General features: G+C 40.7%; 2 protein-coding genes across 17 annotated transcripts in view; both read left to right on the top strand.

Annotated features, from left to right (window-relative positions):
- LOC132351162 (WASH complex subunit 2-like) overlaps window positions 1-9,422 on the top strand; it is a 56,601-nt gene extending 47,179 nt beyond the window's left edge. For 4 of the 11 annotated variants that reach the window (XM_059901105.1, XM_059901104.1, XM_059901103.1 and 1 more), the window contains exons 24-31: window positions 695-823; window positions 952-1,032; window positions 1,586-1,708; window positions 2,690-2,752; window positions 3,106-3,318; window positions 5,039-5,656; window positions 6,472-6,649; window positions 8,728-9,422. In XM_059901105.1, the coding sequence (XP_059757088.1) occupies window positions 695-823; window positions 952-1,032; window positions 1,586-1,708; window positions 2,690-2,752; window positions 3,106-3,318; window positions 5,039-5,656; window positions 6,472-6,649; window positions 8,728-8,867 (1,545 nt within the window). In that variant the 3' untranslated portion in view covers window positions 8,868-9,422. The remainder of the gene's footprint in view (window positions 1-694; window positions 824-951; window positions 1,033-1,585; window positions 1,709-2,689; window positions 2,753-3,105; window positions 3,319-5,038; window positions 5,657-6,471; window positions 6,650-8,727) is intronic. The other 7 variants (XM_059901108.1, XM_059901107.1, XM_059901106.1 and 4 more) reach the window with 4 other exon arrangements.
- A 2,571-nt stretch (window positions 9,423-11,993) lies between these two features.
- ZFAND4 (zinc finger AN1-type containing 4) overlaps window positions 11,994-27,479 on the top strand; it is a 76,778-nt gene continuing 61,292 nt past the window's right edge. For 2 of the 6 annotated variants that reach the window (XM_059899241.1, XM_059899240.1), the window contains exons 1-2: window positions 11,994-12,380; window positions 26,208-26,508. In XM_059899241.1, the coding sequence (XP_059755224.1) occupies window positions 26,325-26,508 (184 nt within the window). In that variant the 5' untranslated portion in view covers window positions 11,994-12,380; window positions 26,208-26,324. Of the gene's footprint in view, window positions 12,381-26,207; window positions 26,509-27,479 lie in introns of those variants that run through there. The other 4 variants (XM_059899244.1, XM_059899242.1, XM_059899246.1 and 1 more) reach the window with 3 other exon arrangements.

Genomic DNA, 27,479 nt, shown 5'->3' with positions numbered 1-27,479 from the left:
TTGTTTCTGTCTGTGGTTGTGATACTAAAGAAAGGGAAGAATTTTAGAATGTCAAGTCTGGGGCATTATAGTATCAAACCAAGTAATGTGATAGTAACTTTCAAATGTCAGATACCCTAGCAAACAGAAAGAACTTGTTTGGAATCTGAAGGTAGTGGGGTGGAAGGTGGATGGGCATAGGGGAAGGTTGGCTGATCACACCTGTGCCAGCTCTTTGGCCTAGGATGCTGGTAAGTGGAAGTTAGGGATACGTGCTTGACCACTCTGTGTAGTTTCTGGTATTAAGTCAGCTGCTGTCTCATTCTTCCCTTTGGGCATGAGATGGAGAGAACTTGTTTAACTTTATGTGTTTTCACCCCTAAAATGTTTCTCAGTATGGAACTAAGGATTGTTTTTTAAACAGTTCAGATTCAGATGCTACACAAAGGTTGAAAGATGATCTTTCCAGATTATATATATGTTATCTGTTTTTGTAAATATATTCTCCACTGTTTTTAGTATCTCCAAAGTATTCCATTATGTGACTGTGTCATTCCCCTTCTGATGGGCACTCAGGCTGTGTCCAACCTTTAGCCACTTGTAAACAGAGCCACAAGGAATATCTTTGTTGTTTCATCTTTGTAGCTGTGTATTATTTCCTTGAGGTAAAACCCTAGGAGTCTATAAAATACATGATCTTCCCTCTTTTTCCTAGAGTCCTGATCCTAATGCCCGCCCCAAGAGCACAGGTGTCTTTCAGGATGAAGAGCTCCTTTTTAGTCGCAAGCTTCAGAAGGACAATGACCCAGATGTTGACCTTTTCTCCGGCACCAAAAAAACCAGGGTCAGTTCCAAATGGTTCTCCATGTCATAGCTTTGTTATTATGTTAAATATTGTCTCTGTAGCTCACCTGACTCTCTTTGTAAATTGTTTTTGTTTTGGATATTGAATTTAAGTTTTTTCTATTCTAGTTGTTAGAGCCAAGTGTTGGGAGCCTGTTTGGGGATGATGAAGATGATGATCTTTTCAGCTCTGCCAACTCGCATCCTTTGGTATCAGACTTTTGTTCTCAATACTGTGGTGTGTGGGAAGGCTTCTGGGAAAGGAAATGAATGTCCCCTTATGTGACTAAGGAAAATGCTCACTAGTAAATGAACAGCAAATAATGTGCTCATGATGGTGTTCAGGTTGTCTCCATCTTATGTTTCCTAACGTTAAACCATTAACTAACCCAGGCTCCCTTACCGTATTACAAACCTGTTTGATTTTTAAGTTGTTCATTGAAAGACCGGTACATATGTTATGGTGACAAAATATTCATGCCTTTCAGGTGCAAAGCTATAAATCTGAGTGTTAGGCCATGTGTGTCATTTCCCTCCCTTCCCCAGTAGATTTTTAAGTACTCTCTATTTTCTCTTTATCACTGAGAGGACGCCTGGTCTTTAGAACTCTATTTCTGAAATGCTGCCTTTAAATTTGTTTGTTCAACCCTCATTTGTGAAATGACTCTTAAAAGTCAGAAGCTATTTTCTCTTTTTGCATTATGACTTTTCCTTAAAATTTCTAAGATACTTGACAGACTTTGGGTATTCTTTGCTTTTGAAGATCCCAGAAAAGAAGAAGGTAGTGAAAAAAGACCACTCTGTTTCCTCTTTCAAGAACCAGAAACATCCTGAATCCACTCCAGGTATCAAAGAAAAAGGCAAATGGAAATCGGAAACACCTCAGGTTAGAACTGATCTCTTTAAGGACTTTCAGCTCTTGTTTGCATTGTAGTATAGTTTAATTGCATCATGCAGACCCGGGGTCATTCAGAGTTCTCTTAATTAAGGAGGAAATAGCAACTAGGACTACCTCCCTTTGTTTACTTTTTTTTTTAACCCCTGCTCATTTCTCCTCTCCTCACTCCGCACTGGTTCCATGAATCTATACTTATCATTATTACTTTTGGAGTACCTGCAAATTCGATTCCAAGATAGAGTTAAGGCAGGATGAAGATCTTCCCACTAGAACTCCATTTCTCCCTTTGGGCTACCTTGGAGTAGGGTTCCATTAGAATTAAATATGAATTATATCCACTTTCTTGATTCCCTCTCTGTGTTATGTCTTCTGAGATCATTGCTATTAGGCCTCCATCCTCAGCAGTCTTCTCTGTGGCGCTCCTCCTGAGGGCAGAGCAGGGCTAGACAGTGAGTTCTGGTCCTGGCTTACAGCTGTTCCCGGATGTCTCATTGAGGCCCCAGTGTTCTGAGCTGTGAAAATGAGGCACTAGGACTCGCACATCTCCAGCGACTCAAGTCTCAGCTTCTTTTCCTTCTAGAACTAGTGCATTAGGCTTGGGTGAATTTCTGTGTGCTCTGTAATACTTGCTGTGTGAGGTAACCAGTATGGTAATGTTTCCAGCTGGTCCAGTTTTGGGGCTCTGATACACTATAATTCTTATGAATCTTATTCATGATCTTTGTCTCCCTTTCCTCCATGTGTGGTCTTACAGCCTTCCACTTACACAACGGATAAGGAAGCACAAATGAAGTAATGTTAGTGAAATGTTTTGAGGCCCCAGGAGAGATTTGAATGCCTTTCCCATTATAGAATTACAGAAACCAACAGCTTTGTTCCATCTCAGATTTATTTTCAGGCATATGTGTAATCCAAGAGACACTTTTCTATTTCCTCAATGGATTTTTAACTGAATGTAATTTCACACAGGACTCACCAGGTCCCGCTCCATTTAAAACCAAAGAGCCATCCCCTCGGATCTGGAAAATTCAAGTAATTATAACGTGTCTGGAACCTTCATTGCCTGCCTTGTGGCATCTGTAAACTTTCTTGGGTTTTCCTTTTGTCAGCTGTTGCCAGGCATTTTCTCATCTCTTCCCCACCCTCTGGTTGTTGCTTCCTGTGTGCTGCGTCTGTAACATCTCTTCTTTGGTCCTGTGGTGGGCACAGGGGTATAGCCCTCTGTTTTAATTCTAAGACTAGATCAGGAGACTTCCCTGCCTTTCTCTTTCTCCTCTCGTATTATATATTACGTACACCGAGTCTTTCGTCATGTGTCACAGTAATAAGAGTAGACTGTTGTGTTTAAGAAAACATACAGAGTAAGTTTCATTTTTCTTCTTTAGGCAAATTTAGCAATTAACCCAGCAGCCTTGCTGCCTACAGCGGCTCCCCAGATCTCTGGAATGAAGTCTGTTTTGCCAGAATTGGGTGTTCCTTCGTCTGAACCTGGGAGAATCCACAGTCTGGAAAGTGTGCCCACTCTTCCCGGGAGTGGGGAGGCCGGCGTGAGTTTTGACCTTCCAGCTCAGGCAGACACCTTACACAGTGCAAACAAGGTGATGAAACCACCTTTGCTTGCTTGCCTGCTTTTTTTTAAAACCAGAAGAGTTTGTATGTTTCTTCCGAGTTCATCAGTTGCACACGACAGGCTGACCCCGATTCCTCGTTTGAAGGAGGCGCCTCATCTTTCCTTGAGCCTCTCCGCCCTCCTTCCACCTCCCTAGTTCTGTGTCCACTCTTCCACTGCCTGCCTTTGTTACATTTACATTCTGCCCAGTAGCTAGCTCACTAGCTCCTGGCTGCCACCCGGAGGCCTTCTAAACACTGAGCAGATCATGTCCTTACTGTTTGCTTCCTCTGCCGTCTCCTTACTGCTCAAAGGAGGACGTTCAAGCTCCTTGGTTTGGTATTAAAGCCATTTACAGTCTGTGCTAACCGAAGCTTCCAGCTTTCCCACCAGTCACCCCACACTGTCAGCCTAAGTCCAGTCACCAGGAACCATTCCCCAAACACACATGCCCCAGCGTGCTGCTGCCATCAGCTCGTGCCACTTCCTCTGTCAGGAATGCTCTTCCTCATCGACAGCTCTGCACAAACTTCACAGTTTCTGTGACATTTCCCCTCCTGCCCCTGTCCTGGGCTCCCTCTCTGAGATCCCGTGGCAATTATGGTCCTGTCACACTGTTCCATAGGACTGTGGACTTGTGCTGGATGGACCATGAACTCTTTGAGGTTTTACTTTTATTTCAATTGGTTCTCTTTTCTTCTATCCAGTCTTCCTTCTCTAAAAACATCTTAGCTGTTATCTGAGTAATCAACAGTACTGAGGATGACCCTGCAAATACACTCATTTCCAGTGTTTCCAAACCTGTTTTACTTATGAAGAATAAAACATCCCTCCTTTCTTTTTTTTCTGTTAGCTTATTTTGTTGTTGTTAAGTTTAAATTGTTCCTGAAATAATTCGTGAAATTTCCTCGACATAGGCAAGGTACAGTTAAGTACTTTGCCCAAAGTACAGTTAAGTACGTTGCCCAAAGTACAGTTAAGTACTTTGCCCAAAGTGCAGTTAAGTACTTTGCCCAAAGTGCAGTTAAGTACTTTGTCCAAAGTAGCTTGTGCCTTCTTAAAACTACTTGATGGTATATGTTGGAAAATATTACAAATACTGCACTATGGCTAATAAGTGACTCATATTTTGAGGTTATATTGAAAGTTCTGATTCCTAAGCCACATTTTTTTACGTGATATATTTAAAATTTGGATTTAGTGTTTGTTGAAGAAAAGAGCATCTGAGATTACCTTTCTGTTTTTATCATCTTATCTCCCTGTTTCTGGAGCCTGATTTTAGGCTAGCCCCCAGTAAAGCTTATTGTTAGAATCCCCCTGATTCGTTCTCGTTTTGAAAGATACCCACATTTAAACTTAGGGCAGAGAAGGAAGGGTCCAGGGAGCACTGTGGGACACAGGGCAGTGTGGCACGAGCAGTGTGGCTTCCAGTGGCAGATGAAGCCTTTTGTATCAAATTGAACAGAAATTGCCTTCAAAAGACTCAAAAATGGGGGACACTGAAGGATTAAGAATGAGTCTTAGAGTACTAGGAGCTCTTAAACGCCTTTTGAAATCTTTAAGAAATAACCTCTTCTGTCTTAGATAATATCTCGATTGAGGGGAACCTGACAACCTAACAGTATCTTGAGTTGCTGATGATTTGCTATGTTAGTTTTGAGCACCTTTTAAAAAACCATCAGGTCAGCATGTGGTTTTTGCCATTGCAGACCCGGGTCAAAGTGAGAGGAAAGCGCAGACCACAAACACGCGCAGCTCGGCAGTTGGCTGCCCAGGAGTCCAGTGAGGCTGAGGACATGAGTATCCCCAGGGGATTTGTTGCACAATTGGCAGATGGCGTCATTTCACCAGATGGTCATCAACCACAGCCCAGGGCAGCTGGTGGAGAAGACAGCTCTGAGGAGGCCGTGGCAGCTGCCATTCCAACTTGGGCAGGTGGTCCTGTGCTTGGGACAGACAGAAACCCCTTTGTGAAATCTCTGGGTCAACCTCTTGAGGATGACCTTTTTGATTCTGGAGATATCTTTTCCAAGGGCATTGCATCTCAGTCCACGGGGAGAAGAAAAGCCAAGGTGAAGGCAGCAGACAGCCTGGCCAACCCGGCAGGGGGAAGTAAAGAAAAAAGCCCCATGTTTCCTGCTCTCAGTGAGGCAGGCAGTGATGATGATCTCTTTCAGTCTGTTAAACCAAAACCAGCAAAGAAAACAAATCCTTTCCCTCTCCTGGAAGATGAGGACGATCTCTTTACAGACCAGAAAGGCAAGAAGAATGAGTCAAAATCCAACAGTCAACAGGATGTTATCTCAAAAGCACAAGATATTTTTGAGGTAGGTGATAGGACATAACAATACATTTTTGTGGGGGGTTCTTTGTTAAGGAAAATACCTGATTGGGTCATTTGAGCCATAGATTGCATTAAACCTGTTTGGTTGCTGCCCTGTATCTACTTGCTTAGTAATTATAATTAGGTTCTCTTATTAATAACTCTGAAACTTATTCAGAAGTGGTTTTCTGTTTCTGGCCATAACCATTGATGCAAGTCTTGGTTTTTATAGTTTTTATCTGGCTATTGCTGCAGTCAGCATAGATAAAGTAGCATCTCTACAGCTTGAGTGTTTAACCTCTGGTTCTTGGGGAAACAGGCCCTGGCTGGAGCTGATGATTTAACGCAGGCGGTAAGGCCTTCAGTGACACTCTTCGGGCAGATGTTTATTGAGCATCTGGGAAGTGGAAGCACAAGGTGAACTAGGACCAGTGCTCTGCTCCCCAGAGCTCTCAGGGAGGGGAATTGGATATAGACAGAGCCGCATATAAATAACGTTTTCAGGTAATGTTAAGGGCCTTAAAAAAAACAACCCAGGGCAGTGGGGCAGAGCGATGGGTTGGGGTGGGAGGTGCTCCTTCAGGTAGGACTGGTAGAGAAGGGCTCTCTGTACGGCTCGAGTTTTAGCTGGGACTAGGAGAAAGAGAAGGACCATGCCAGGCGGAGATCTGGAGCAGCACATTCCAGATAGAGGGGCAGCTCGCATGGCTGTTCCAGAGCCCTGTGGCAGTTTGCATTTCTACAACTTGTTGAAATTAGTGTATGTAGTAAAGTAAAAACTTGATTTAAAATTGTTTTGCTTGTTTTTTGGCTTACAAGGATGATATATTTGCTACAGAAGCAATGAAAGCCTCACAAAAAACAAGAGAGAAGGAAAGAATATTTGACTCCAACTTGTTTGATGATAACATTGATATCTTTGCTGACCTAACTGTAAAACCAAAAGAAAAGTCCAAAAAGAAAGTGGAAGCTAAGTCTATATTTGACGATGATATGGGTAAGTTTAGTTTTCTATACATGACAGAGAGAGTCATTACTGTTCAGCGACTTGATATTTCTCCTGCTACCTTTGTCTTGACCCTTTCCTGGAAAATGTTCCCCAGTGGGTTTCCTTTGACTTGCATTATACTCCTGAGATAGACTGAGGGTGGATAAGTAAATGGCCTAGTCATTTTAGTGAAACAATGTTTTGTTAATGATGGATATCAAGGAGTTTGAAGGAGCCCAGAGTTTGACTTTCAAGTATAATTTAGCTTTTTTCTTAGTGTGCCCCCTGCCAATCATCTATGACAAATCTGAACACTGATGTCATGAAAGGAGGATCAGAAACTACCCCACATGCTGAAGTAGGCTGAGGTGGCTGCCTCGGGTTGATGCAGTTCTAGCTGGAGAGTGAGCGTTAGTGGTTCGGAGAATGGAGGGGCAGTGCAGGAGGAGAGCAGGACTGTATAGGAAAGCAGGCTGTAACTCAGACTTTACCTCTCACCAAAGATCTTCTGTGTTTGTAAACATGTTCATTTTCTCTCCATAGTATAATGTCCACTTTATTAATGGGCAAGCCAAATGCCCCGTAACCCGAAATGTAGGGCTTCTGATATGTCCTGTGTTAGTGCATAGGACTCGGGCTGAGGCCATATACACTTCCTACTCCCCCACCTCCTCTCTCCCAGTCTGGACCTTGGGGTTAACTGGGAGAAAGCTGGTACTGCAAAGCCACACTTTTTCGACTCCCCAAGCAAGTGTGCTCTGTCTCTACCTGCTTCCCACTACAAGGTACAGAAGAGACTATTACAAAAAAAGTAATACATGTTATAATAGATTAATACTATTTGTAAAATGTAAAAAGTAAAAAGCTAGCCCTAGAGGTAACTATTATTGAGAGTTTGGTGTGTCCCCTTTCAGACATGGTGACAGTAATAGAGGTTTGTATACATATAAATGTATACTTATTTTTTCAGTGTTTTCCCATGTCAGTACATAGAGATCTACTTCCTTGTTTTTAGTAGTTGTGTACTGTTGCTTTATATTTAGCCATTAGCTTATTGAGAGTGATCTAGATTGTTTCTCCATTTTCTCTGTTACAAATGATGCCATAATCTTTAACATTTGTACATACATATCTTTATGTACACATGCTAAAATCTCAGTAGAATAGAATCCTAGCAGTAACATTACTGGGTTACTATCATTACTGAGTAAAATGAGTCATGGAGCATTAGAGTCAGTGAAACATTAAACACAAATGTAGTCATAAAGACTTACACGCTTAGCATTTAGGTGCTGCAAACAGATGCATTTATTCTGAAAGAGGGTGACCTGTGTTGGATTTCCCTTTGCTTATTTTTAGTGCCTTTCCCTTTTAAAATCCAGTGGGAAAAGAATGTAGAAATAAGTATAATGCATAGATGGTAAAGTCAGGGGCTGGATTGGAGATTCAGTTATCTTTCCACTTTTCCTCTCCTGCATGTGCACACACACAGCTTTGTAGCTGAGAAAATTATGTGCAGAGAGAAAATGTGACTTGTATGTGATCATAAAACTTAGTAGCAGGGGCTTCCCTGGTGGCGCAGTGGTTGAGAATCTGCCTGCCAATGCAGGGGACAGGGGTTCGAGCCCTGGTCTGGGAAGATCCCATATACCGCGGAGCAACTAGGCCCGTGAGCCACAACTACTGAGCCTGCACGTCTGGAGCCTGTGCTCCGCAACGAGAGGCCGCGATAGTGAGAGGCCCGCCCGCGCACCGCGATGAAGAGTGGCCCCCGCTTGCCGCAACTAGAGAAAGCCCTCGCACAGAAACGAAGACCCAACACAGCCAAAAATAAATAAATAAATAAAAATTCATCCACATTAAAAAAAAATAATAATAATAATAATAATAAAAAACTTAGTAGCAGAGCCAGGACCAGAATCTAAGAGGCTTGGCTCTATCTTAGTGTTTTTTGGTATCCCATACTGTTATCAGACTTGAGTCTTTGGTTGTTTGTGTAGATATGTCTTAAAAGCACCCATTTTCTTGCCTATTCAGCAACTCTTTTTTTTTTTTTTTTTTTCTTTTTCTTTTTTTCCTTTTTAAAGATGATATCTTCTCCTCTGGTATCCAGGCTAAGACAACCAAACCAAAAAGTCGATCTTCACAGACAGTGCCTGAATCAAGATCTGAACAGAAGGTGTCCAACATATTTGATGATCCCTTGAACGCCTTTGGAGGCCAGTAGAGTGTACAGGGTATCCTTCAGCTACATCCTTGAGTTAATGATGCTGTCTTCTGTGCTCACTGTCTTAACTGAATTATAAAAAGCATATACTGAAACAGCTAGCTCACTTCTTACCCAATGTACTTAGTATTTTTCTGTACTGGTTTTAATCATGCTTAATACTGCCAAACAAATAAATGTTTCACTGTTTTGTTATTGTTTTTGCTTTTTTAACCATATTTTGATTAGCCTTGGTGGGGCCATGGTTTAGGGTCATTAGAAAAGAAACCTATTTGTGCCTTTCATGGGTGGGCAGGGAATCCCAGAGGTAGCAAATGCCAGACAGATGACCAGGAGTCTTCCCTACATGTATGGGAGCCCTAACTTAGAACCAGGGCACTTGATAGAGGAAGAGGATGAGAGATTATATACTTCATGAGTCTTTGTAATAGGAGAGGAGGTTTTCTCTCATTCCACTGAATTTTGAAGATGGCTCTATAGGTCCACTAAAGCAAGGTTTGTCAAACTGTAGTCCTCTACTGTCTGTTTTTGTAAATAAAGTTTTATTGGAAAGAACCATACCCATTCATTTATGTATTGTCTATGGCGGTTTTCACCCTACCTCCAATGCCAGAGTTGAGTAGTTGTGTCAGAGACTGGATGGCCTACAGAGTCTAAGGTATTTTCTTTGTGGCCCTTTACAGAAACAATTTGCTGACCCTTGCTCTAAGGCATCCATTTCCATTCCTTGGAGCTTTGCATTATTTTTTGAAAGAGGCAGAATGAACCCAGATAATGGTAGGAAGAAGGGCTGAGGATGGAAATGTCAGCTTCTAGAGCACCAGTGTTTCATAGAACTCTGCACTGATGGGAATGTTCTGCAACTGTGTTGTCCATTGTGGATGGCTGACCAACTCCCACCTCACCCCCCGCCCTTCTAGCCTGTTTTCCTGTGCTGTGCCATCTTGCTCATGAGTATTCAATCTGTAACCATGGCACAATCTTGTAAGCAGACCCAGTTGGCTTCACCAATTCTGAAGCCAGTATCTTCTTCCTTGGTTACTTTTAAGGTTGAATTGGGAATTGCTCATAGTCAGAGATTTTGTATAGCTCTCACACATCAACTGTTTGTCCAGCTCTGCTGTGAGAATGACCCAACAGCAGAAGAGGGTACATACTAGCTGCCTATTCCTTTTCCCTATCCCTTTAGTGCATCTTCCTTCTGTCCCTTAGGTTACTTGTGTACAGTTTCCTGTTCTGAGTCTGAGCCCAATGTGTGATCTGACTCAGTAAGCATTTGTTAAACATGTTTTTCTTTTGGAATGATCAAATCTGCTGACCCATCATTAGGAATGATTCCAGGGAATTCAGGAGACAATAGAGTTAGAAAATAGGCAAATTGCTATTTTGAGAGGGTTGAAAGGGGGAGGGAACTTAACACTCACTGGACTGATGGTAGGCACTTTTCATGTCAGTCTCCTTAACTTACCAGATAGGTATTGTCCTCATTTCACAGATGAGGCTAAAATCTGGAAGCAGAGTGGACTAGTGGAACAAGTTTGGATTTTTTTATTGAGACCTAGATTTAAATCTGCCACTTAGAGCTGTTTGAGTATAGGCAGATTGTTTTACCTTTCTTAGCTTCTGTTTCCTTCTTTGTCAAGTAGGGGTTTCAGTACCCACCTTGCAGGATTAGTGATGGGACAGAATATGCAAAGATCCTTGTTAACTATCTGGCACTTGAAGGACTTGAAACATGGTAGATGATGATGGTGAGAATGAATGAACTGGCCAAGGTAGCAGAGCTTCCAGTGTTGGAACCCAAGGCTTTAATAAGCTCATCCACCTGACTCCAAAGCTCCTTCTCTCAGTTCTCCCTGACTGAGAGGGGTGGCAGGTTTTAGAAACTAAGGTTTTGCTTCAGTAAGATTCATTTCATCACAGGCACTCATTCAAGAATTTAGTATACAAAGATAATAATCATATCTCTGTCCTCACGGGGCTCCAGTCAACTCAGTATTAGAGTTTAAGAAGGAACCAGTGGCAAGAGAGCCTGAAGATGAGTGAAAGCACAGTCCCTTATCATATACCTCAGTGTATACTCAATGGTTTGTTGAATTATGGAGATAATTTGGTGGGTGGGGTCTCAGAGGAGAGTAAGAAAGGACAGGCAATGGAGATTAGGCATTGGGGTTCATTTTAGACTGGTTCCTCCGAGTCACAAGATGATAAGTGAAGCTGCAGTGAGAGGGAGATTACTGTTCATTGTCAGTTGAGTAATCCACCTAGTAAAATAGTAGGCCAGGAGGGCTGGAAAATCCGTAAGCCTTGGATTTAGAATACCTACAGGAAATGAAGATAAAAAGAAGCAGTGGGGGCCCATGTCAGGCTGGAAGGTTTGTGTTGGCTGTTATGGTGTGCACCTGAGCTCAACAGCTTGGGAATTAGAGCTGGAGAAGAAAAAAAAAGGGTGGCTGGGCATAGCCGACGCTGCGATTTGACAACCCAAGGTACCCACTCAATTTCAACTCTACAATTCTCAGTAAATTGGATGAGGAATAAATGGATAAGATCTACAGAGCTTGTTTGCTTTCGCCCTTGCTTTCAACCAGGCATGGCAATGTCCCCATGTTTCAGATGAGGTACGTGAGACCAGAAACGTTAGGGGTCAGTAAAGCGCAGGAAGAGTGATTTGTTTAAGGCAGGCCGGCCTGGACCGCACTAGAAGTGCACAGGCTCTGGAAAGGCCATCGACGGGGACTATCCCCCCAGCACGTCGGGCACCTCTAAGAGCGCCTTAGGTTGGTCTCAGGGAGGGTGCTGTCTATACTCTCCTTCGGCCACAGGCCAACCCCACCGTTCCCAGAAGCCTGTGCGACTGGTCTCCAGCCCGCCCGCTTCGGCCCTAGTCAGCAGGCCACTGTTAGTAATACAGGATTAACATCCGGGCCCCTCCTAACCACCAACCACCACCGAACGCAAAAGAAGCCCCAGCTCCCGAGCAACCGCAGGCGTCCGGCGGACAGGTCCCGCCCCCGCCCCCGCTGATTGGAGGGCGACGCGAGCACCGGCGAGCGATTGGTACGCGCTGTCACAAAGGGGCGGGGGCGCGGCGACCACTGAGCGTTGCTCTTCGGTGCCTGCCGCGGCGTCGCTCGCGGAGCCGCACCTCCTTACGGGCCTGCCGGCGGGCGAGGTAGTGGACGACAGCCGGTGAGGGCAAGCGGGCCGGATGGGGAGGGCGCCCAGGGCCGCGGGCCGCTGAGCCGGGCTGCGCTGCCGTCGCTGGCCTCCTGGCCGCGCCCCCTCCGTCGCCGCCGCTGCCCCGATACCGGCGCGGCGGGCCGCCTTCGCGGAGGAGACAGCCTCCACTTTCCGTCCCTCCGCGAGCGCGACGCGGGGTGCCCCGCCCCGCCCGACAGGTGCTGCCCTCCGAGTCGCGGATTCTGACGCGGAGCCGGACCGCTGCCCTTCTGATCTGGCCCGTGCGTCTGGGTAGCCGGAGTTTATCCTGGAGGAGCACGGGCTGCGCAGGTGACTCCGTTCTCTTCAAGTGTCTAACATTGAAGGCTGGGGGAGGCGTTGGCTCCGAAGGATTTCACAGTCCCGCTAGGAAATTGATTTCAGAGTTTAGGGTACATGATGTGGTGGATATAATTCTGAAGCTTGTATTTAAAACTTAGGTATATTTCCAGGCTTTAGTAAAAACGGTTCATTAAGAGTCGGTATTTTTAAGGACTGCATAACATGCTGGCTCCCTTTATGTCGGAGGAAGAATTTAAAAGAAATGCTCTGATTCCAGGGAATTGGCTGTTCTTTAGAACAGAGGATAAAGCTGATTCCGAGTTACTGAAATTAGTTATTCAGCACTGTTATCGCATTACCTGTCTTTAACTTCCCTTTCATCTTTGATGGTTGTGTTTTAAGAACTTTTTCAGAAGGAAGGAGAGAAATGTTTTGGAAATTGATTTAGAAACCTTTTTTGATGCCATTACTCCCATGATCTTTTTTTTTTTAACATCTTTATTGGAGTATAATTGCTTTACAATGGTGCGTTAGTTTCTGCTTTATAACAAAGTGAATCAGCTACACATATACATATATCCCCATATACCTTCCCTTTTGCGTCTCCCTCCCACCCTCCCTATCCCACCCCTCTAGGTGGTCACAAAGCACCGAGCTAATCTCCCTGTGCCATGCGGCTGCTTCCCACTAGCTATCTATTTTACATTTGGTAGTGTATATATGTCCATGCCACTCTCTCACTTCGTCCCAGCTTCCCCTTCCCCCTCTCCATGTCCTCAAGTCCATTCTCTACATCTGCGTCTTTATTCCTGTCCTGCCCCTAGGTTCTTCAGAACTTTTTTTTTTTAATTCCATATATATGTTTAACATACAGTATTTGTTTTTCTTTCTGACTTAACTCTGTATGACAGTCTCTAGGTCTATGCATCTCACAGCAGATAACTCAATATCGTTTCTTTTTATGGCTGAATAATATTCCATTGCATATATGTGCCACATCTTCTTTATCCATTCATCTCTTGATGGACACTTAGGTTGCTTCCATGTCCTGGCTATTGTAAATAGAGCTGCAATGAACATTGTGGTACATGACTGTTTTTGAATTATGGTTTTCTCAGGGTATATGCCCAGTAGTGGGATTGCTGGGTTGTATGGGAGTTCTATTTTTAGTTTTTTAAGGAACCTCCATACTGTTCTCCATAGTGGCTGTATCAATTTACATTCCCACCAACAGTGCAAGAGTGTTCCCTTTTCTCCACACCCTCTCCAGCATTTATTGTTTGTAGATTTTTTGATGATGGCCACTCTGACTGGTGTGAGGTGATACCTCATTGTAGTTTTGATTTGCATTTCTCTAATGATTAGTGATGTTGAGCATCCTTTCATGTGTTTGTTGGCTATCTGTATATCTTCTTTGGAGAAATGTCTACTTAGGTCTTCTGCCCATTTTTGGATTGGGTTTTTTTTTTTTTTATATTGAGCTGTATGAGCTGCTTGTAAATTTTGGAGATTAATCCTTTGTCAGTTACTTCATTTGCAAATATTTTCTCCTATTCTGAGGGTTGTCTTTTCGTCTTGTTTATGTTTTCCTTTGCTGTGCAAAAGCTTTTAAGTTTCATTAGGTCCCATATGTTTATTTTTGTTTTTATTTCCATTTCTCTAGGAGGTGGGTCAAAAAGGATCTTGCTGTGATTTATGTCATAGAGTGTTCTGCCTATGTTTTCCTCTAAGAGTTTTATAGTGTCTAGTCTTACATTTAGGTCTTTAATACATTTTGAGTTTATTTTTGTGTATGGTGTTCTTCAGTGATCTCTTGGTTATTTAATAGTGTATTGTTTAGCCTCCATGTGTTTGTATTTTTTACAGTTCTTTTTCCTGTAGTAGATATCTAGTCTTATAACATTGTGGTCAGAAAAGATACTTGATACAATTTCAATTTTCTTAAATTTACCAAGGCTTGATTTGTGACCCAAGATATGAGTCTTTTCTGGAGAATGTTCCATGAGCACTTGAGAAGAAAGTGTAATCTGTTGTTTTTGGATGGAATGTCCTATAAATATCAATTAAGTCTATCTTGTATAATGTAGCATTTAAAGCTTGTGTTTCCTTATTTATTTTCATTTTGGTTGATCTGTCCACTGGTGAAAGTGGGGTGTTAAAGTCCCCTACTGTGATTGTGTTACTGTCGATTTCCCCTTTTATGGCTGTTGGCATTTGCCTTATGTATTGAGGTGCTCCTATGTTGGGTGCATAAATATTTACAATTGTTATACCTTCTTCTTGGATTGATCCCTTGATCATTATGCAGTGTCCTTCTTTGTCTCTTGTAATAGTCTTTATTTTAAAGTCTATTTTGTCTGATATGAGAATTGCTACTCCAGCTTTCTTTTGATTTCCATTTGCATGGAATATCTTTTTCTATCCCCTCACTTTCAGTCTGTATGTGTCCCTAGGTCTGAAGTGGGTCACTTGTAGACAGCATATATATGGGTCTTGTTTTTGTATACATTCAGCCAGTCTATGTCTTTTGGTTGGAGCATTTAATCCATTTACATTTAAGGTAATTATCGATATGATGTTACTATTACCATTTTCTTAATTGTTTTGGGTTTGTTGTTGTAGATCTTTTCCTTCTCTTGTGTTTCCTTCCTAGAGAAGTTTCTTTAGCATTTGTTGTAAAGCTGCTTTGGTGGTGCTGAATTCTCTTAGCTTTTGCTTGTCTGAAAAGGTTTTAATTTCTCTGTCGGATCTGAATGAGATCCTTGCTGGGTAGAGTAATCTTGGTTGTAGGTTTTTCTCCTTCATCACTTTAAGTATATCCTGCCAATCCCTTCTGGCTTGCAGAGTTTCTGCTGAAAGATCAGCTGTTAACCTTATGGGGATTCCCTTGTATGTTATTTGTTGTTTTTCCCTTGCTGCTTTCAATATTTGTTCTTTGTATTTAATTTTTGATAGTTTGATTAATATGTGTTTTAGTGTGTTTCCCCTTGGATTTATCCTGTATGGGACTCTCTGTGCTTCCTGGACTTGACTGACTATTCCTTTCCCATATTAGGGAAGTTTTCAACTATAATCTCTTCAAATATTTTCTCAGTCCCTTTCTTTTTCTCTTCTTCTTCTGGGACCCCTATAATTCGAATGTTGGTGCGTTTAATGTTGTCCCAGAGGTCTCTGAGACTGTTCTCAAGTCTTTTCATTCTTTTGACTCCATTACTCTTAATAGCTAAGCATGGCTTTTAAATTATTGGTAAAAATTCTGGACGTATTTTTTTCTCTGCCTTCTTCTTTCCTCTTCCTCTTCTATTTTTTAGCTGTCCTTGTATCATTTTCCATCCTGTTTTTGAGTCTCCATTGCCCCTCATTTACCAACATCATAGGGTTCCATAATCTGCTCAGTCAAGCATGCTCTAACACAACTTTCAGAAGGTGTCCACGGGGCTTCCTTGGTGGCGCAGTGGTTACGAATCTGCCTGCCAATGCAGGGGACACGGATTCAAGCCCTGGTCCAGGAAGATCCCACATGCCGTGGGGCAACTAAGCCTGTGTGCCACAGCTACTGAGCCTGCACTCTAGAGCCCGTGAGCCACAACTACTGAAGCCTGTGTGCCTAGAGCCCGTGCTCCGCAACAAGAGAAGCCACCGCAATGAGAAGCCCGCGCACCACAACGAAGAGTAGCCCCAGCTTTCCGCAACTAGAGAAAAACCCGCGTGCAGCAACGAAGACCGAACACAGCCAAAAATAAATAAAATAAAATAAATAAATTTATTTTTTTAAAAAAAAGCCCAGGGCTGATTCAGACTTGCCACATCAGTGAGTTCATCCAAGTGTAAAGTGATATGTTTAAAAAAAAAAAAAAGGTGTCCATGGACCCCACCCTTAGTACTGGCTAGGTCTTTGGCCTACTGGAGCTTCCGTTTGCCCCTCTGCTATCATCTAGTCCTCCAGTCTGGCTTAACTAGATTTCCTAGACTTGCTTTGCCCTCTGTTACAGTGATTTCTACTACTGAGGAGAAGTATAATTATTTCCTAGAGGCACATATTTCAGTTTTGAATTTGGTTACCAATCTTGCTTCTTTTTGGATTTTGGAAATTACTCCATTGATGAGGGCCCAAATTTGTGGTGGTGTTCCAGTACAATTAGTGCTGTTCTAGGTTGCTAGTTTTCTTTTAGCCCATAATTACTCTGTACATTCTTGTTGCAGATGAAGGACTTCCAAATCTGTCTTTATTTTACCTTCTCCCACCATTTGTTTATTATATTCAGAGCATTGCTGTGGAAGACTACTGTGGTGAAAAAAATGATCTTTATATCTTATGTCTCTAAATTCCTTGGACAGGCACTGGTCACCCATGGCTTTATTTCTGTAATATTCAGTTTGTCATTCCTGACCCCTGACCTCTGTTGCTAGATCTTTTACTATGTAGATAGGAGTGCTCTTGGCTTTGGGGGAACAGACACTGATAATTCTGTAGTACATTCTTATTTGATATAGGATGATAAGTATGTTCTTAAGAATCCACATATTACCCAAAATTGTATTATAAAAGCAGTCATTTCAGTGAGGTAGGAAAAGGGGTTAGGTTCAGTCATTATTCCTACAGGCATGTCAATGTATTAAGGATATAAGAGACACAGCCTGAGCAATACAGCCATTTATTTGGCTTTTATTTGAAAGTAATGGTCTTTTACCACTGTCACCAGCATTATTATTATTATTATTTAATAGATCTTTATCGGAGTATAATTGCTTCACAATACTGTGTTAGTTTCTGCTGTACACCAAAGTGAATCAGCCATATGCATACCTATGTCCCCACATCCCCTCCCTCTTGAGCCTCCCTCCCACCCTCCCTATCCCACCCCTCTAGGTCATTGCAAAGCACCGAGCTGATATCCCTGTGCTATGCTGCTGCTTCCCACTAGCTATTTTACATTCGGTAGTGTATATATGTCAATGCTACTCTCACTTCACCCCAGCTTCCCCCTCCCACCCCATGTCCTCAAGTCCATTCTCTATGTCTACATCTTTATTTCTGCCCTGGAACTAGGTTCATCAGTACCATTTTTTTTTTTTTTTTTTAGATTCCATATATATGTGTTAGCATATGGTGTTTGTTTTTCTCTTTCTGATTTACTTCACTCTGTATGACAGACTCTAACTCCATCCACCTCATTACAAATACCTCCATTTCATTTCTTTTTATGGCTGAGTAATATTCCATTGTATATATGTGCTACATCTTCTTTATCCATTCATCTGTTGATGGACATTTAGGTTGGTTCCATGTCCTGGCTATTGTAAGTAGTGCTGCAGTGAACATTGTGGTACATGTCTCTTTTTGAATTATGGTTTTCTCAGGGTATATGTCCAGTAGTGGGATTGCTGGGTCATATGGTAGTTCTATTTTTAGTTTTTTAAGGAAGCTCCATACTGTTTTCCATAATGGTGTATACAACCACTATGCGGGATACACACCAACAGTGTGGGAGGGTTCCCTTTTCACCACACCCTTTCCAGCATTTATTGTTTCTAGATTTTTTGATGATGGCCATTCTGACCAGCATGAGGTCATTGTAGTTTTGATTTGTGTTTCTCTAATAATTAGTGACATTGAGCATCTTTTCATGTGCCTCTTGGCCATCTGTATGTCTTCCTTGGTGAAATGTCTAGGTCTTCCACCCATCTTTTAATTGGATTGTTTGTTTTTTTGATATTGAGCTCCATGAGTTGTTTGTATATTTTGGAGATTAATTCTTTGTCTGTTGTTTCACTTGCAAATATTTTCTCTCATTCTGAGGGTTGTCTTTTTGTCTTGTTTATGGTTTCCTTTGCTGTGCAAAAGCTTTTAAGTTTAATTAAGTCCCATTTGTTTGTTTTTATTTCCGTTACTCTAGGAGGTGGGTCAAAAAAGATCTTGCTGTGGTTTATGTCAAAGAGTATTTTTCCTGTGTTTTCCTCTAAGAGTTTTATAGTGTCTGGGCTTACATTTAGGTCTAATCCATTTGGAGTTTATTTTTGTGTATGGTGTTAGGTGGTGTTCTAATTTCATTCTTTTACATGTAGCTGTCCAGTTTTCCCAGCACCACTTATTAAAGAGGCTGTCTTTTCTCCATTGTATGTTCTTACCTCCTTTGTTGTGAATTTGGTGACCATATGTGAGTGGGTTTATCTCTGGCATTCTATCCTGTACCATTGATCTATATTTCTGTTTTTGTGCCAGTACCATACTGTCTTGATTACCTGTAGCTTTGTAGTATAGTTTGAAGTCGGGGAGCCTGATTCCTCCAACCTCATTTTCCTTTCTCAAGATTGCTTTGGCTATTCGGGGTCTTTTGTGTTTCCATACGAACTGTAAAATATTTTGTTCTAATTCACCAGCAGTATTATTCACATATTACTTTGTGTTATCATATTTATTACTCATTATTTTGATAAAAAGTATAACAGCACTCAAAGAAGCTGTGCTGCCAGCAATAGCTTTTCTTCCTGTCGTGCCATGTCTTCAGGAAGATTAGCGTCTGCACAATGCAATTCAGGTTCCCTATTTAATTAATTATATTCATTATGCTTAATTATATTAAGTATACTCCCTAGTTAATTGATGAATTTTATATATTAGTATTATATATTGAGCTATGGTGAATTTTTATAACTCAATGTAATTAATATTATTAACTATATTGAGTTATAAAAATTCACCATAGCAGAAATCTCTGTACGTTATGAGTTGCGTAAACATTGGTGGAGTTAGTTTGGAGTGAGTAATGATTCCTTTGGGAAACCAACATTTCTCCAAACAAACTTTTGTAGCATAACCAAACACTTCTTCATGCCTAAAGCAGGGATAATACCTTACCTATATTACAGGTTTGCTCTAAAAATCAGTTGAGAGGATGAATATTTATTTACTCTTTCATTGAACAAACCTTTAATGAGTACCAATATGTACAAAACACTGTGCTAGGTGATGGGGTGGTAAATCAGTTGTCCTTCCCTTAAAAAGCTTACAATTTAGTAGAATAAGAAAGTCATGTAAAAAATGAAATTGATTGTAATGGGCGCCGTATATGATGGAGGTCAGGGTGTGAATGGGAGGAACTGTAAACGGCTTTGTAGAATAGTTTCTATTCGACTTGAGTCTTGAAAGATCATAGGTGCTTGTCAGGTAGCCAAGTGTGGGAACGGCGGTGAGTAGAGGAAAGCAGGAGCAACGATATAGAGACCAGTGTTTTTTGAAGCCGCAGTCACAAATGATTAGAGGATAGAAGTACCAGATATACTGCAGGATGGGATGAGGTATGTGTATAAATAAAATAGGGCTGGAAGGTGAGATGCATTATCTTAGGAGCCTTTCTAAGGAGTCTGAATTCTGTAGACAGTGGGAAGCCATTGTGAGGCCTTGAGCTAAGAAATAACATGATCAGTTCTACATTTTAAAAAGATAACTGTGCTCCACATCATATGTCATTAGGGAAATGCAAATTAAAACAATGAGATACTATTATATGCCTATTAGGATAGCCAAAATCCAGAACACTGACAACATCAAATGCTGGTGAGGATGTGGAGCAGTAGGAGCTCTTATTCATTGCTGGTGGGAATGCAATATAGAACTGCCACTTTTGAAGACACTTTGGCAGTTTCTTACAAAACTAAACATACTCTTACTGTAAGATCTAGCAGTTGTACTCATTGGTGTTTACCCCGGTAAGTTGAAAACTTATATGTCCACACAAAAACCTGCACATGGATGTTTATAGTGGCTTTACTCATAAACTATTCTGTGTGATACTATAATGATGGGTACATTACTATACATTTGTGGAAATCAAAAGAATTTGCAACACCAAGAATGAACCCTAACGTGAACTATGGCCTTTGAGTGATAATGATGTGTCAATCTGTTGTAACAAATATACCACTCTGGTGTAGGTTGTTGACGGTGGGAGAGGCTGTGCATGTGTGGGGGCAGGGAATGTGTGGGAACTCTCTGTACTTCTGCCTAATTTTGCGGCGAACTGAACTTAAAACTGCTCTAAATAATAGTTTATTTAAAAGGAAAAAAACATTCGGGCTTTAGGCTAACTTAGATTCATTTCCCTCATTTAGTCCGAATTGATGGTTTCACCACAGTGCATTCTAAAGTCAAATATTAAAAAATTTTAGAACTTTGAGTGACCTTTCCCCCTATTATCTATAGATAATTAAGAGTAAAGTAATTTCTGAACTATATGATGTGATACCCTAATCCAGTTTTTATTAAACTTTCTTTTTTTAAAAAAGATAACTGTTGACATCCTAGAGAATGGATCAGAAGAGTGAAGGGCAGGAGTCAAGGATTATAGCTAGGCTATCAAAGTTGCTCAGTTAAGAGCTAATGAAGACCTGAACTAAGTCCTAATCAGTGTGGCTGGAGAAGGTCACAGATTATAGAAATGTTAAGTTGTGCTGTTAGGATTGGTCACTTCTAGATACCTTGAGGCTGCAGGAAAAATCTAAAATGATTCCTAGCTTTCTGGCTTAAATGACTAGGTTAACGGTGGTACCCTTTACCAAGATGGTGACTGTAGGACAAGAAGGAGGTTTGTAGGAAAGATGATTAGTTTTGGACGTGTTGGATTTCAGGTGTCTGTCTTGTATCCAGATTTTACTTGATTTTTATTTATTTTAAAGATTTATTTATTATTTATTTATTTTGTTTATTTTTGGCTGCATCGGGTCTTAGTTGTGGCACTTGGGATCTCCGTTGAGGCATGTGGGATCTTTTGTTGTGGTGCGTGGGCTTCTCTCTAGTTGTGGCATGCAGGTTTTCTCTTCTCCGGTTGTGGTGTGCAGGCTCCAGGGTATGTAGGCTCTGTAGTTTGCGGCACGTGGGCTGTAGTTGAGGTGCGTGAGCTCAGTAGTTGTGGTGTGCCGGCTTAGTTGCCCCATGGCATGTGGGATCTTAGTTCCCTGACCAGGGATTGAACCCACGTCCCCTGCTTTGTAAGGCAGATTCTTTACCACTGGACCACCAGGCAAGTACCTATTTTTTTTAAAAATGTTTATTTATTTATTTATGTGGCTACATCAGATCTTGGTTGTGGCACGTGAGCTCTTTGCTGTGGCGTGTAGGCTTCTCTCTAGTTGTGGCGTGCGGGCTCCAGAGTGTGTGGGCTCAGTAGTTGTGGCACATGGGCTCTCTAGTTGTGGCATGCGGGCTCTAGAGCATGTGGGCTTAGTTGCCCCGTGGTATGTGGGATCTTAGTTCCCTGACCAGGGATTAAACCGGTGTCCCCTGCATTGGAAGGCGGATTCTTTTTTTTTTTTTTTAATAAATTTATTTATTTATTTATTTATTTTTGGCTGAGTTGGGTCTTTGTTGCTGTGCTCAGGCTTTCTCTAGTTGCGGCGAGTGGGGGCTACTCTTCGTTGCGGTGCACAGGCTTCTCACTCTGGTAGCTTCTCTTGCTGTGGAGCACGGGCTCTAGGCGTGTGGGCTTCAGTAGTTGTGGCACGTGGCCTCAGTAGTTGTGGCTCATGGGCTCAAGAGCGCAGGCTCAGTAGTTGTGGCACATGGGCTTAGTTGCTCCACAGCATGTGGGATCTTCCCGGACCAGGGCTCGAACCTGTGTCCCCTGCATTGGCAGGTGGATTCTTAACCACTACGCCACCAGGGAAGTCCCCTGGAAGGCAGATTCTTAACCACTGGACCACCAGGGAAGTCCCTAGTATCCAGATTTTAATTTATTTTTTATTTTTTATTTTTTTTTGGCTGTGTTGGGTCTTCGTTTCTGTGCGAGGGCTTTCTCCAGTTGCGGCGAGCGGGGGCCACTCCTCATCGCGGTGCATGGGCCTCTCACCGTCATGGCCTCTCTTGTTGCGGAGCACAGGCTCCAGACACGCAGGCTCAGCAGTTGTGGCTCACGGGCCCAGTCGCTCCGCGGCACGCGGGATCCTCCCAGACCAGAGCTCGAACCCGCGTCCCCTGCATTGGCAGGCAGATTCCCAGCCACTGTGCCACCAGGGAAGCCTCAGTATCCAGATTTTAGATGCCTGTGAAAATCATGTCTATAGAATGGAGATGTAGGTTATTAATCAAACCAAAAGTTTTAAAAAATAACTTCTCCTTAATCACATTGTTATGAAAATTGTAGTGACTTCAGTGATATATCCTTTGGCAAAAAAAAAGTAAAAAATTTATCACCCATTTTTCTTCTTCATTCCTGCACTGCTCTATTGTTCACATTCTGTTCACCTAGTCTTACAGATATTCTTCCCCCACTCTGAGGCTTTACCCATCCTGAAATACATTCAAGAGTCTATCTACCTTTAGGGAATACTTCTCAACTTATTTTATGAGGGCAGTATTACCTTGATATCAAACCAGACAAAAACATAGAAAGAAAACTAGATCAATAACTTTTACGGATATAGACACAAAAATCTTCAAAAAATACTAACAAACTAAATCTAGTAACATATATAAATGATTACAGACCATATACAAATGGATTTATCCCAGTGATGCAAGGTTGGTTCAATATATCAAAAAGCAGTCAATGTAATACACCATATTAATAGAATATGAGACAAAAACCACACGATCATCTGAGACACTAAAGAAAAGTATTTGACAAAATCTAACACTGTGATTTAAAAAAGACAACTGACACGTAAACAAAGTAGGAATAGAAGGGAACGTTCTCCATCTGATAAAGATTACCTATGAAAACCCCACAGCTAAAATCATAGCTCATGGTGAAAGGCTGAATGATTTTCCCTACAACAGGAAAAAGACAAGAATGTTTGCTCTCACCACTGCTATTCAACCTGTATTGGAGATTCCAGGCAGGGCAATTAGGTAAGAAAAGGAAATAAAGATCATCTAGATTGGAAAGGAAGAAGTTAAAATTTCTGTTTGTAGTTGACATTATCTTGTATGTAGAAAATCCTAAGGAATCCACTTAGAAAAATACTAGAACTACTGAGTTCAGCAAGGTTGCAGTGAACAAGACCAATATATTAAAATCAATTGTATTTTTATACACTAGCAATGAGCAATCTGACAATGAAACTAAGAACAATTTCATTGACAGGGACATCAAAAAGAACAAAATTCTTAGAAATACGGTTTTAAAATACAAAACGTATAATCTGAAAACTATAGAACATTGTTGAAAGCAATTAAAGAAGTTATAAATAAACTGAAAGATATTGCATGTTGATGGATTATAAGACTTAATATTGTCAAGATTGTAATACTATCCAAATTAATCTGTAGACTGAACACAGTCCGTATCAAAATCCCAACTAGTGTTTCTGCAAAATACACAAGCTGATCCTATAATTCCTATGGAAATTCAAAGGACCCAGAATAGCCAATGATCTTGAAAGAGAAGAACAAGTTAAAAGACTCACACTTCCTGATCTCAAAACTTACTACAAAGCTACAAAGACAGTGTGCTACTGGCATAAGGATAGACATATAGATCAATGGAACAGAATTGAGGTTGTGGTCAGCTGGTTTTCAACAAGCGTGCTAAGACAATTCAATGGATTTAGAATAGCCTTTCTAACAAATGGTGCTGAGACAACTGGTTATTTGTCTGCAAAAGAATAGAGCTGTACCTCTATTGTACAACCACCACAAAAATAAATTCAAAATAGACTATAGACCTAAATGTAAGGGCTACACTATACAATTCTTAGAAAAATATGTACTGGTCAATTGTTATTACCTTGCATTAGGCAAAGCTTTTAAAATATGATACCCAAAGTATAAGCAACAGAAGAAAAATAGTCAGATTGGGCTTCATTAAAATTAAAACTTTTGTGCTTTAAAGGAAACTATCAAGAAAGTTAAAAGACAACCTACAAAATTGGAGAAAGTATTTGTGAATCATATATCCATTAAACAGCTTGTATCTGGAAAGTGTTAGACAAAAATAACTCAATGGACAGGATCTGAATGGACTTTCTGAATAGACATTTCTGTAAAGAATATGTGCAAATGGGTACTAAGCACGTAAAAAGATTCTTAACATCATTAGTCATTAAGGCAAATCACAACCACAGTGAGACACTACTTCATACACACTACGATGACTTTAATCAAAAGACAATAAAATGTATTGGCAAGGATGTGAAGAAATCCAAACCCTTGTTCATTGTTGGTGGGAATGTAAAATGGTTCAGACCACTTTTGAAAACAGTTTGGTAGTCCCACAAATTGCTAAACACAGGGTTACCACACAACCCATCAGTTCCACTTCTAGATATATATGGAAGAGAAAGGAAAACATGTGTATCACAGACTTGTAATTGAGTGTTCTCACAGCATTATTCATAATAGGCAAAAATTGGAAACAACCCAGAATGCCCATCAACTGATGGCTGGATAAGTTAACATGTGGTACATCCTTATAATGGACTATTATTCAGAAATAAAAAAAAGAATGAAATACTGATACATCCTAGAACATGGATGAACTTTGAAAACCTCATGCTAAGTGAAAGAAGCCGGTCACAAAAGTTTACATATTATATGATTCTTTTTATGTGAAATGTCCAGAATAGGCAAAATTATAAAGACAGAAAGTAGATTAGTGATTGCCTAGGGCTGAGAGAGACAGAATTTAGAAGTGTGTCTAAAGAATAAGAGGTTCCTTTTAGGGTTGATAAAAATGTTCTAAAAATGATTATGGTGGACACGTGTTCGAGCCCTGGTCTGGGAAGATCCCACATGCCGTGGAGCAACTAGGCCCGTGAGCCACAACTACTGAGCCTGCGCGTCTGGAGCCTGTGCTCCGCAACAAGAGAGGCCGCGACAGTGAGAGGCCCGCGCACCGCGATGAAGAGTGGCCCCCGCTTGCCGCAACTAGAGAAAGCCCTCGCACAGAAACGAAGACCCAACACAGACAAAAAAATAAATAAATAAATAAAAATAAATTTAAAAAAAATGATTATGGTGATAGTTGTACAATTTTGTAACCATACTAAAACCCAGTAAATTTTAGGCTTTAAATGGGTGAATTTTATGATATATAAATTATATCGCCATAAAGGTATTGAAAAGATTTACCTACTTCTCCAGAAAGAATATGTATCATTTGTCCTTTTAGTTTAAGTTCAAGCCCCCCACCACACCTTTTCAAAGTTTTCACTGATTAATAGCAATTTATCAACTTGATTATTCCTATTCTCCTAATTATACACTTGTAATTTATTTTAGTGTTTCTGTTGGTTGTGTTTGCCTCTCATATTCATTAGCCATTGTATATTTGTGTGTAGAGATTATGTCTAATGTCTGTTACCAGTATTAACCTCATCTCAGTGCTATACTGGTGGATAACCTCTGGAAACCCAAATGCTTATTGATTATTTAGTGAATCCTACTTTTAAGATGGTTACTATTCCTTTTATTCAGTGTGATTCAGATGTACAATGGCTATAACATTATACTTTGTATGGGTTATAAAATGTAACTTATGTGTTTTAGGAAAGGATGTGCATAACTTATTCCAAGTCTTGCAAATATATACCTACATGTTGAGTTCATTGGTTCAAATATCATTAACAACAAAACATATTTGTTGAGCATGTAATGTAAGTAACTGCTGAGCTCTAGTAAGATAAAGTGTAGCAAATATACCTGTTCTTAATAATCTTACACTCTAATTGGGAGAGTGAGTTCAAAGACAATTGTGTAAAGTTCAGGATTAGACATAGTAAGCACTAAAATGAATTCTGGGCTCTCTGGAAGGCTGATATGGGCCAGAGTTGAGAAAATCTTTGTGGAGGAATGAGACTTTCACATAGGCTTGTTAAAAAAACATTATTCTTGTTTTTTAGGTACAAAACTCAAAACATGAACAACGATATATATTACCAATGTTCAAAGCTGATTTGGTTAGAACTGGAATATAGTTGCCTACAACATATTCCAGAGGAATTAGAAAAGTCAAAGTAATGGATAACAGAAAAGATCCTCCATTCTTCAATGAAGATAACGTGGGACCATTTTACTACAGACTTCCTTTCTATGATACCATGGAGCTCTTCATTGAAACACTGACTGGAACATGTTTTGAGCTGAGAGTTTCACGCTTTGAAGCTGTTATTTCTGTGAAAGCAAAAATTCGAAGATTGGAAGGTACTAGTCTTTCTTGTTTTGTAGGATTAAATTTGTTCTTCAAGAGTGTATAATAACTTTTTAGCTTTTCTTATGGAGAAATGTCAAACATACATGGAATTAGAAAGAAATGGAGAATGAATCCTTATATACGCCCTACTCAGCTTCAACAGTTATTAATTCATGAACTGTCTTTTTTCCATTCCTGCATTTCCCCCACTCTGTTCCCTTTCTACCAGATTCTTTTGAATCAAAGCAAATCCCTGGCATTATGTTAATGGTGTGAAATAATATTTTAAAATAGTTTTTCAACAGGTTATTGTGATGTGAAGATTCTGCAATAACTACCTTACAGTGATAATTGAATTCCCTTTTATTGACCCTGTTTACTTTTTTAGAGTGCTTTGTGAATACTTTTTCTTTTTTTAATGTGGAGATTTTCTGGGAAGAGTTTTTGGTTTACATTTACATAGATTTGAAGTTTCCTCAGTATAGCAGGGATACTGAATATTGTATAATGTCTCTTTAATGGTTGGTGTATTTGTGAAAAGTGTTATAAAGTACTTTGTGTTAAAATTAGTTTTTTTCTTTGTACTTGGCAGATTTCTGAAATAAGTGGTATTTGCCATTTATAGTTGTTAAAATCCAGTAAAGACTAGAAAATTTTCCGTATAACACTAAATGAATCTTTGCTTTTTGAGCCAGCTGGAACTTGCTTGTAATATAAAGGTAGAAACTAGCATGCCCTCCATCTCAGTTTAAGTTCAGAATTTTAGAAGGATGAGGAGAATTGGAATTTTTTATCTTTGTAAAGTCAAGGATCCTAGTATCTGAGCTTCTGAATATTTGATATTCCTCTAGTAACTAAGTTCTGTTGAAGTTAGTGACCAGCTCAGTCCAATGACCACGTCAATACACCCATTAATGGCACACGAAGCTTTTCTCTCCCCAAATGATTTGGTGAGATACAGAGTCAGAATAGTTTATTTTGA

The sequence above is a fragment of the Balaenoptera ricei genome, chromosome 16 (genome assembly GCF_028023285.1).
Source record: "Balaenoptera ricei isolate mBalRic1 chromosome 16, mBalRic1.hap2, whole genome shotgun sequence".
NCBI lineage: Eukaryota > Metazoa > Chordata > Mammalia > Artiodactyla > Balaenopteridae > Balaenoptera > Balaenoptera ricei.
Note: the sequence above shows the minus strand (reverse complement) of the source record. Positions and strands in the feature narration are given on the sequence as shown.